This window comes from Maniola jurtina, chromosome Z (assembly GCF_905333055.1).
Source record: "Maniola jurtina chromosome Z, ilManJurt1.1, whole genome shotgun sequence".
In the NCBI taxonomy this organism is placed as follows: Eukaryota; Metazoa; Arthropoda; class Insecta; order Lepidoptera; family Nymphalidae; genus Maniola; species Maniola jurtina.
In genome coordinates this window covers 16,803,076-16,814,825 of record NC_060058.1, presented here as the reverse complement: position 1 = coordinate 16,814,825, position 11,750 = coordinate 16,803,076, and the positions used below count along the sequence as shown (strand labels likewise).

The 11,750-nt window shown below is 37.7% G+C and overlaps 1 protein-coding gene across 2 annotated transcripts in view; it reads left to right on the top strand.

The window, feature by feature from the left end:
• The first annotated feature begins 581 nt into the window (after positions 1–581).
• LOC123880750 (cold shock domain-containing protein E1) overlaps positions 582–11,750 on the top strand; it is a 31,969-nt gene continuing 20,800 nt past the window's right edge. For both annotated transcript variants that reach the window (XM_045929049.1, XM_045929048.1), the window contains exons 1-9: positions 582–863; positions 1,541–1,998; positions 2,974–3,197; positions 3,911–4,287; positions 5,443–5,650; positions 7,982–8,164; positions 8,888–9,039; positions 9,687–9,819; positions 10,708–10,902. In XM_045929049.1, coding sequence (XP_045785005.1) covers positions 1,884–1,998; positions 2,974–3,197; positions 3,911–4,287; positions 5,443–5,650; positions 7,982–8,164; positions 8,888–9,039; positions 9,687–9,819; positions 10,708–10,902 — 1,587 coding nt within the window. In that variant the 5' untranslated portion in view covers positions 582–863; positions 1,541–1,883. The remainder of the gene's footprint in view (positions 864–1,540; positions 1,999–2,973; positions 3,198–3,910; positions 4,288–5,442; positions 5,651–7,981; positions 8,165–8,887; positions 9,040–9,686; positions 9,820–10,707; positions 10,903–11,750) is intronic.

The following is an 11,750-nucleotide window of genomic DNA, read 5'->3' as shown; positions in this document are numbered from 1 at the left end:
ATTGTGCCAACGCACACTGCACGACAGACGGCTATCAAATTAGAGAAGCTTCAATAATTGGAATGTCACCGTACTCCCCGGAACTTGCTCCAACAGATTACAATTTTTTTTAATTTGGATAACTCCTTGCAAGGGAAAAAATTGAACTCCAATGGGGCAGTCCAAAACGCTTACAAAGATTTTATCAATTCCCGTCCTAATGGTTTTTTTATTAAAGGGATCAATGAACTAACTAAATGTATAAGAAATTAGCTCTAGCATCGACTAAAATTTGTGAGAATAGTCGATACTAGACCTAATTTCTTAAACTGGACCCTTTCAAGTAAAAATTTTTTATATAAACCTGTGTGGATGATACTGCCATTGTCGCAATAAAAATACCTTAAGCCTACGCTGTCGTATTATTTTACAAATTGCTAAAAACCAAATTAAATTTAAGTTTTTCGGGCAGACCCGTCGCTTCCACCTTATGCACAGGATGTAAGCAACACGGCAATTTTATGTTTTTCATTTATAAATATACGGCAATCTAAAGTATCGGATAGGGCAACAGTATCAAAAATGATGGCAATACTGCTCCTTCTTAAAAATACAAAACAATACAAAACTTTTCAAAACCTTTTAACGTAAAATAGAGAAAAACAAAATATTATTGATTTTAGACAATTACAAGCCCAAAATTTGTTTGCATTAGTATACAGCAAGTTATTATCAGCGCTAATCCTGTAAGATATCAAAATAATTTAATAATAAACATAAATTTTAACAAAGTTCAAATTTGTATCAGCAGTATCAAAGGCGCGATTATGTTGACCATTGACATTCAATATGGCGGTATGTCGTCAGTGCTGTGCTGTGTCGTGGTGAGATTTTATAATTTTATAGAATGTGTTTATGTACTTCCGCGATCATTTCTTTAAATTTAATTGAATATACAACCGATCAGTGATATGATGTGTGCCACAGAATTTGTCCTTCTTACGTCGATTGCCGTCGGGCTGTAGGGTTACAACTTTGCTCATCGCCGCGGTCGGGACGGGCCGATACCTACCTAGATAGCAATAATAAAATGTGGAACGATATTCCGATGCATCACTTTGTGGTAATTTCTCGTGTAAAAGTGGAGATAGCTCGAAATTTGTGATCAGTACAATTCAAGAATGGGTATATTTCGTGTGGTATACTAATAGTTCTCTCGGTTCGATATTTTGATTAGGTAGATTTTATGTCGCTGATCGGGACTGTTGATTTCAATTGAACAGTGCCGTGTACGTATACGTCTGAGTGAGCTAGTTGGTGCTAAAGGAAATACTATCAGACGTACTACGACGTTCGTAAGCTGAAATACATTCGGAGTTATAAAGTATGTTCCGGCCCGCGATTGCTTGCACTTTAAATTGTTGACTCCGTTTCGATAATAATTGCCGATGTGTAGGGATGACTTTATCCAATTGAGCGCGCAACTCTTTGTCAATATTGTTGTTAGTTGTTCATTTGTTTGTTAGTCAGAATGTGAAATAATAAGTAATCATATTTGCAGTAGGTAGTTGGGAGGTACCAGCCAACAGTAACCAGCCACAAACAAAAGGAACCCATGCATGGCTGTGCTCCGAACCAGCGAGCATTGAGAACATCTGAGGATATAGTGTACATTATTGCATATAAGTAATTTTATTTTGCAACATATAAGTCTTATTTTGGTGTTAAAATCAGTGACCTCTGGAGTGTAATCAAGTGCAAAGACGAAAATGTGATTTTGACTTGTAAATTTGTACTCCCATTGGAAAGGAAGCTTCAACGCAACACACACTTTTTCTGTGATAATATATTGGTACATAATACTGAGATTTTCGACTTATATACAAAGTGAGATACTGTTGGAAATGTCAAGCAATCCTCAGTGGAAGTTGTTCCAGCCGCCAGATTCACACTCCCCTTCACATGATATTTTAGATATCCAGCCTTCTAATATGCAAACAAAACAAGTTTATCGTAATGGTAAGTTGTCTAATAAACTTTTCTTAGTATAAGGTTCCTTAAAGTAGAATACTGAAACATTCTAAAACAATGAATGCCCTAATCACAGGATTACTGTTTTTGTTGTATGAACATTATGTGGTATAAAGATGTATTTTTTTCTTAATGAACCTGGCTTTAGATTTAATCAATTTAGATTTAATACATAAAACAACATATCCATAATATATTTCACTATTCAGCCATTACTTCATTAAATATTATAGTTGTTAGCACTAGCTTTATATGTTTCATATAAGATCTAAGAACTAAGCTTTTGCTGGGTTCATGGTAGTAAAAGGATAATTAAACACAATGTTTAGACCATTCAACATTGAAAAATACTTTTGAAAAACACAAATCCCATTTTCATTTATTTTCCAGGATTTTCCTATGTGTTAATCCAAGGTGTAATCAATCCAAATTTATAATACAATAGAGAGATTTTTAAAATGATAGAGAGATAATACACAAATGAAAACCTAAATATATTTAGATTAGGTTATGTTAATACTAATAAAGAACAACTACTTACTTACTTACTATGCATTTCAACTGAGACAGTGAATAAACCATCACCACGGTTAAATATGGCAATGTTCTTCTCATCGTTATTATGTTTTAACCCATCTACTGAAAACAGCTTTCTTCTCAGAATGAGAAGGGTTGAATGTTATAGTACTCTACATTGGCCAAATGCTGACTTCAATACATTTGAGAACATTATGGAAAACTTTCAGGCATGCAGGTTTGCTGATGACGTTCATTGTTCACCTTCAATGTTAAAACAAGTGACAATTTAATTAGTTGATTAAAATGCAGATAACTCTGAAAAGTTAGTGGTACATGCTTGTAACTGAAATCCGGACCCCCCAAATAAGGCTAAAATTTGAACCACTAAGCTATTATTGCTATACCCAAATGAATGAAGAATGAATTATTTAAATTTGTCCATAGGTACGTTTAGTAGTGAGTACCCCAGTTCACCGAGAGAGAATTTCAATAATGTGCCCAAGTCTAATGGTGGCAATAGATTCAACCTCACCAACTATAACCTGGATACGTGCCCCATTGGTGACTCAATCGGCGTATACTCCTCTAGCTCTACCAATAATCCACCACAGTACGATTCATTGAACCACCCACCAATAAGGGAAACAGGCATCATTGAGAAATTACTGGTAACTTATATAATATCATCTTTTCTTAAGGACATCACTCAAAATGAGCTACTCTTGTATTGCCAGTCAACAGGAAAGTCTGATATTGTTATAGTACTTTGCAATTATAATGTACATTGTTTAATATTACACCAATATTTTAAATTAATTTCCTGTAACTAAAGTTATTAGAAGTAAAATTTCTTTGTAACTTCTATAAAATTTCTTTGTAACTTTTGTAGGTACTAAACACTTTGTGGCATTAGTTTTGCTTGCTTTTCATTTAGGCCGCTGTTTTCATTTTTAAAAAAGCCTGGAGATATTGTACAGTAACATTAAAAATAAGCAGAACACTAAAGAAAAGTCAATTATAAATTGACATTTGTAATATAGTGGCACTCAATGATTTTTAAGTACTTACATATATTTGAAACATACAATTAAGTTCTACATTATCCCACTAAAAAGTTTAAAAAAAGATTATATTTTTGATAATATCACAGCACATATGAATAAAGCTTGCAAATCAAGATTACTTCTCTCAGAAGAAAATCTAAATTCAGATAACTAATAAAACATGCTTAGAAAGGTTTAGTCTAATGTAAAATTTTATTTGCTAGCAAAAAGTAGGCTGTACTTGTATGAATTTTTAAATGATGCCCTCTTGTTATCTTGTCTATATTGATGTATAATTTAGCCTAAAATTGTTTGATTCCAATTGAATTCACTTTTAGCATTCCTATGGCTTTATACAATGCTGTGAGAGGCAGGCTCGTCTGTTCTTCCACTTCAGCCAGTTTGGGGGGAACATTGACCATTTGAAGATAGGCGACCCTGTCGAATTTGAGATGACTTACGACCGCCGCACGGGCAAACCTATCGCATCGACTGTCACCAAGATAGCCCCTGAGGTGGTGCTCAGTGAAGCCCGGGTCACCGGCGTCGTGACCACAGAGGTCAAAGGTGAAGGCTCCGGAGATAATACGGGAAGGATCTCATATGAGAACAGAGGCGAATGTTTCTTTCTGCCTTACACAAAGGACGATGTTGAGGGAAACGTCACCTTACGGACTGGGGATGCAGTGAGCTTTCAAATTGCTACTAACCAAAGGTAAGTTTTGATAAAATGTTGTACTATAAGCACCTTTAGGCAATTGTCCCACCAATGTGATATATAGTACAAGTAATATTGATCATACAGTGCCTTTAAAAAATCAATCCACCAATCCATTTTCATTTCAAATTCTAAATTCTAAAAAGTTCGACTGGTATTTTTCGTAGTATGCAAACGTCCGAAAGCGGTCGATCGCTTTGATCCCCTTTATTTGATTACATCATGTAGAAGTATGCTAGATATGGACTATGCAGTATGCGCGCCTCTCGACACACCCTAGGGATGTAGGGAGAATCAAAACAACCAATTTGTTTACTTTGATAGACAGTTTAGTTAGATGTTATTGTTATAAAAAGTAACCTGTGATAATCCCATCTCCATTCAAATAGTTAAATGCGTCTAGTAGTTTTTCCGTGAAAGAGTATCAAACACACATACACAAACAAACTTTCGCCATCATAATATCACACACAGTGTGATCGTCCTAATCTATAATACTGATATGTATTATGAATGCGAAAGTGTGTCTGTCTGTCTGTTACATTTTCACAGCCCAAACTAAAACAAATGATACATAACGTCATAACATAAGCTACATCTGTGGAAAGTTTGCCTCGGTTTACTCCTAGATACTAATAGAACATTCGTCCTCACAACTGTTTCTGTGTCCTAATGGGGTATACAAATAATGATTATGTATAAAACACAAAAATGTTTCTTCCTATATCCGTTAGAGACTTTGAAACCAAAGGCAATAATGCGAACTTTTTTTAGCGTAGTAACACACGCCGAGTATCCGCTTTGTTGAATGAATTAAGTAATACTAGAGGATGCCCGCGGCTTTGATTTTCCAGGATAAAAAGTAGCCTATGTCCTTCCCCGGGATATATCCCAAGTCTGTACTACATTTCATTAAAATCGGTTCAGTGGTTGGCCAGTGAAAGCGTAGCAGACAAACAGACAGACAGATAGACAGACACACTTTCGCATTTATAATATTAGTATGGATTGGAATGCATGGAATAATGAGTAAATATCTTATATTTGCCTCCATGTGTTGGTAGGCACTCATCAGGATCAACCCACTGAGTGTGGGTCTCCCCTCGGAATGGGAAGGGGCTTTGTAGTGACTAATGAGACATATAATTCCAGAGGCACCCTCGGGGCGTGCCACGTACGCTTCGAGAACCCCGCACACCCGGTGAAATACCACGGAGTGGTTTGCTCGAAGAAGGAGAACTTTGGCTTTATCGAGCGCGCGGACGTCGTCAAGGAGATCTTCTTTCACTACTCCGAGGCGAAAGTCAAAGAGGAACTAGCTCTGGGCGACGACGTCGAATTTATCATTCAGACTCGAAATGTAAGCTCATTTATTCTATTACCAGACTGAATTACAGTTAGGAAACTCTCGGTTTGATCTTCAAATATTAGGCTAGGGGTGATGTGAAATCCAAGCCTACCTAGCGTCAAATGTAGGTAACATTTTTACCTGCAGTTTTTAATTTACAAAAGCACCAAAACAGCATACCTAACATTCGTGAACTGTGCTTATGTCCAAAAAACAACCTGAGTTACTGTAACTGTCAAGTCATACCTTAACAATTTTAACTTTAAAACCAGGTTATTCTAAAAATACTGGGAGCTCTGTATTTCTCAGAAACGGAAAAAATAAAAATAAACTGTTGTTTTCTAGTTACATAGCTCATGCAAGTCCATACCCTACGGCTATTTGCTTCGATATATTCGAAATTTGAATGAAAGCATATCCATTAGTCCAAAATACCAAAATCAATTTTCAAATCCACAGAATAGAGCCAACCGGCAAAGTGGTTTTGTTTAAATGTAACTAAATGTAAATATAGCCTAGCATTATTATTAATTCAATAAGCTTTGAATTCATTTCAACTATCCCTAAGTTCTATGTAGCCTTGTAACATGTCCTTTTTTCACTGATTAGTATATTCTCTGCAACATAGTTGCCTGATAGAAGTTGCTTCTAAATAATCAGCCCACCAATTAAACTTATAGCTTTTAATTTTATCTCTGTCTTTATATTTCATGTTCCATCTTGTTACATGACCTAAAAAAAGTTCCTTCTCATAATATGAACAGTTAAACATTTTTCATTATTAATTTCATATTCATTCATGTCCGAACTAATTCCAGGCTGGATTTTACACATACAACACACATGAAATTCCACAATGCCTTTTAATTATCCACAAATAATATTATATGAAATTAATCGAGTATGCGAGATGAATGTTATGAACGCCCGAGCTGTGCTTAACTCATAACAATGAACCACCCATATGCATGCGGTTATACACCACCGTGTAGCGAACGTACAGTTGAGATACAAACACCTGCTCAAAGCAGAGGGACACCTTTGGTGGCATCCTTAGCGCAGTGGTGAGCGCTGTGCTTTTACAATGGGGAGAACCCTTTTATTTCTTGCGTAATAGGCTTGCCCATGACGTATATAATGCTAAAAAAGTTGAAAACTAAAACCCGACTGCGATCGTCTTAATAAACGCTGAATTATTATACAAAAATTGTTTTTCAATTGCTTGGTATATTTTAATGTTGTTTGTACATTTCTATTCGTAAGCTCACAATTTTCTCCTTTTTAATTTGACATTCCACTCGAAATAGCAAAAAAAATTTTGGAGACCCCCACTTTTCTTGATGTAACATCCATTAGGTCATTTATTTCATATAATATATTGCCTAAGTTACCTGGACCTCTACAAAGAATCAATTGACACCTCATTCATCAAAAGAACTTGTAAAAGTCTAATTGAATAAAAATATTTTGAATTTGAATTTGAAAAAATCAGGCTAGTAGTTTAGGCGCTACGGTGAAACACACAGAATCTAGATACAAACATACATACATACATAGACTGCTAAAATCATAACCCTTCCTTTTGGCTTTGCCGCAGTTGGGTAAAAAAAAATTATGAGGTATGTTTTGGTGCGCGCTTGGCTGGAAGATGCACATTCACTCGTGCCCTGAAAGTACTTAGGTTGTACGTGGCCGCGTAGTAGAAAATACGGATGGCGAAAGGGCATTCCACACCACCACCTCATATGGAGAAAATTGCCCTCTTCACATATATATTTTTAAGACCATGATCCACTACCCTTTCTATTAACGTTACAGTGTGTTATATGCTTGCCAAACAACATGTCGGCGGGCATTCATTTGCACCGTAGTTGCTGCACTGTACACTCGCTAAACTGCGGTGCACAGCAGCGTAAAGTATAATAGATAGCGTATTAATTCATTACTTGTTAATTTCACGTTAACACGTCCGAGTACTTCCCTGTTGTTACGATAATATTCATAAAATGGTTAATTTTCAGAATATATTAATACTAATATTAGCTGTTGCCCGCGATTTTGTCCGCGTCCCGTGGGAACTTTCACGGGAAAACCCGTGAATTATTATTTATTCATGCTAACTTTTTAATTTTTTTGTGATGTAACTCTCACGGTTTTCGGATTTTTTCCTTTACTTGTGCTATAGGGCCTATCTACCTGCAAAAGTTCATGATTCTAGGTCTACGAAAAGTACATCCAGTGTTAGACACTGAGTTAGCGAATCTTACTTAGGAACTTAAGACGGCTTAAGTTGACGGCTTAGATTTGAAAGCATACACTTGTAAAAAGCTGCGTTTTTCCCAGGGCAAAGAGGTAGCGTGCAATATCACAAAGCTGCCCAGTGGCTCAGTGGTGTTTGAGGACGTCAGCCCTGAGATGATGCGCGGGCAAGTACTGAAGCCTCTCGAGCGCGGACCCGTTTACCGGACGAGCGATCCGCTGCCGGGCCGGATCCGGTACCGTGCGGCGGATCACTCTGAAGTTGAGGTGAGTAATTCCATATTATACATTAACATGACGATATACTGTTAATAGATACAGCATAAATGAATCTGCATCTTATAACTTATATTTAGCACTACGTAAATATAGTATTTGAGCAGGTAAACATGACAGGTTGCAAGTCCATAGCTAATCTATGGTTTTTGTTATTCTTTCCCGCTGTGGAAACAGAGAGGTCTTTCCCAATTTCTAATTCAGTTCAAAGTAGATAAAACTCACTCGGTTTTCAACATTAACATTTTCAACATATTTATTCTCTAAAATTGAGGATATTTTAATTGCTGGCATCCATTTTTTTACAACTACACCCACCTGACAATGTCATTCAAGTGCCAAAAGATCCTTGTCGTACTGTATGTAGACGTAAGTCGCGAACTACCCTCAGCGCTCGGACGTCCGAGAGATATCTCGAAAGCCGTGTTTCAAATGACTGTGCACACCTTTTAGGCCAATTCACGCCAATTGCGTACACGTGACACGTGCGTAGTGACGCGCCTAAACCCCTAACATACCGCGTTACGCATACGTCCACGCTTTACGCAAGCGGTGTGCCATGTTTCATACAGTTCCATACATTACAACGCAATGGTACGCGCTATGTCTACGCTTACGCAGCCTTTGTGAACGAGCTGTTCAGCCACGGCTAACGCGACACAAAGATTGTTTTACGCTTCAAGGTCTACTTTGACACTATTTGGTTGCAACCAGGTGCCTTTCGGCGACAAAGACCAGATCGGCGAGTTCACACTGCGCCACGGCGACTGGGTGCAGTTCCAAGTGGCCACGGATAGGCGAGACCAGCTCAAGCGCGCGACCAACATATCGCTGCTCGACGAGTCCTTCAATGTGTCTGGAGAAAGGTAACAATGGGGAGTTACTAACATTTTTTGGAGTAAAATTTCTTGAGGCAGGCTTGAGTAACTCTTATCGCATCGTGGCCGCCAAACAGAATAGCTGTTTTCAGGCTGCGATGCAAGGAATAAAGAACAGTCATTTTTCCTATAGAAAAAATGTCAAAATCTCAAATTTATTCCACAGATAAAAATTATTTGACGATTGAACTGCACTGAAGGCTCCATTTTTCCAAAATTTTGCACGATAAATCAAAAACTGTTATGCATAAAAATAAATATAGATCTGTTTTAGGATGTACAGGTAAAGCCCTTTCATATGATACCCCACTTGGTGTAGTTAGTTATCTTACTTTGATAAATGGAAACACATTTTAATTTATTTATGTTACATAACCACAAATTCACGGTTTTCGGATTTATTCCTTCACTTGTGCTATAAGGGCTATCTACCTGCCTGCTGGTGAAATTCATCGTGCCTCTCACCGAAAATTCGACTCCGCGCGGATGGTAGAGGGAAGGGCCAGCCGGGCATCTTTATACCGGGGATCTCTTTCTCACAATGTTAGGTGAAATAGCAAACAGATTACCCACGTGCACCGGCATTTCGGTCGAGCGTACAGCGTCACCTTAAGTTGTCGTTTGATTTGTGACAGGAGGGAGCAAGGCGTGGTCTGCCTGCTGCGGAACGGATTTGGGTTCATCCGTTGCGCGGAGCGCGACCAACGGATGCCTTTCCAATTCCACGAGGTTCTGCGCCAGGGGCAGGAGCTAAACGTGGGTGACGAGGTATGCCGCTAACTTCTTCTTTCTTTACCAGCGTTAGGAGACGACAAAATTTAATAATTAACTAGCAGATACCCGGCGTGTGCTCTGCGCTAAAAAAGGAATACATTTTGTTTAATTAGTCTTAAACCATCTTCACCTTCTTTAGCCTTTCTAATGAAACCCATTTTGGGGCACATCGGGCGGATGGTTTCAAAATCTATAAAGAACATAGGTAGAAACAAATTTATTGAGGTGAGAACTGCTTTAGGCGATTTTGGTATGGGTAAAAAATTCAAAGTCGTTTCAACTATATGCTAATGTCAATAGTGGTTGAAGCGCCGATAGACGGTCAAACTAAACGAAAAATTAATTTAGTTTTTGAAATTGCAGTAATAAATGGAAATAGTAAAAAAATTGGATTACAGCTATTAATGGCGCCGATTCTGTTGTCTTACTCTTAAACTAAATTTAGGTTACCAGCATCATTTTAATATTGCTAAAAAAGTACGGAACATGTTTTTTTTTCGGATTCTTAGATAGCCGGGTGTACAAACTTGTAATTGGGCCGCTGGCTTTCAAATCAATTGTGTATGTGTGTGTGTGTGCGTGCGTGTCTGCGGGCTTACCTGCGTGTCTGTCTGTGTGTAAATACAATATTTCAGTCACGATACTTTATTAGTATGGATGCAGTCAAACGTATGCGGTGTCTTAGACAGAGATCTATAGAGCGCACTTTGACTTTGCTCTGAATAAGACATTGTTAAAACGAGACAGCATTGTACCGCTGCCATAATTCTGTCTCGTTTTAACTGAAACTTCAGTCTAAGTAAAGTCAAATAATGCTCTATAGATATCAACCTCACTCTACGGAACCCTAAAAATGTAATAATCCATCCATTTGTGTGTTAGGTGGAATTTGCAGTACACCCAGTGACGACGTTCGCCAACTCGAACACCAGTCAGAGCGCCATTCGCATCAAGCACCTCCCGCCCGGCACGGTCAAATTCGAGACTTTGGTGGAGCGGGGCGTGCGAGGCATGATCACGAGGATGCCGAATGCATACCCGAAGAAGACCAGCAGCCCCACCAGAGTTGACCCAACCGTGAGTACTGGCCCTTATCTCTCAAATCTTCTTTCTTGTTTCGAGTTTCTTTCTTGAGTTTCTTTTTGGTTCTTTTCAGTAGGAACGGCATTCCGAACCAGTGGTAATTATCTTGACGATTCAAAAGCACTTGTAAAAGTTTAATTGAATAAAAATATTTTGAATTTGAATCTATCAAGATATAAAATAGAAACCAGGAGACGTTCTCCACAGTGAATACCATTATCTATCTCTCGCAATAAAGAAGGCATTTATTTTACTGATCGCTTCAATTTTCGAGTAGTAGAGTACGATTATATATTTTTTCTATCTTAAAAGAAATAAAAAAATGAGGGGCCGTCAAAGTTGGCAGTTTCAGACCATTTTTGCGACTGGGGCTAGCTCAAAAACTAAACTAGTTAGGGATATGAATTTTTACGCACCTACCATATACGGTTTTATACAACAAATACTGAAAACAAAGATTTATTAAATAATTTGTAAGCTGTGATCAAAACAAATGAACATATTTTGGGGTTTTTGTACACGATTCACTGCGATGTTCTAGCTCAGAAAAGAAATATTTCATACACCCAAAATATGATGTTCATAATAATGTACGGAATTTTAAGAGTTTATCTTTCTTCTTCTCTTTATTGTTACAACTTTATGGTACAGATAAAATAAAAAATAAACAGACAGACACAAAAAAAAATGCGGATGAAGCTGCGAGCAAAAGCTAGTATAATACAAATCGATGGCTCTTCCGCTCTAGATCAAGTCCTGTGGGCGTCGACTGCTATCAAATTCGCCTTTGAAAGCAACCATGTTATTTCTGCTTATCTCGTTTCTACGGAAGTATGGTCCGA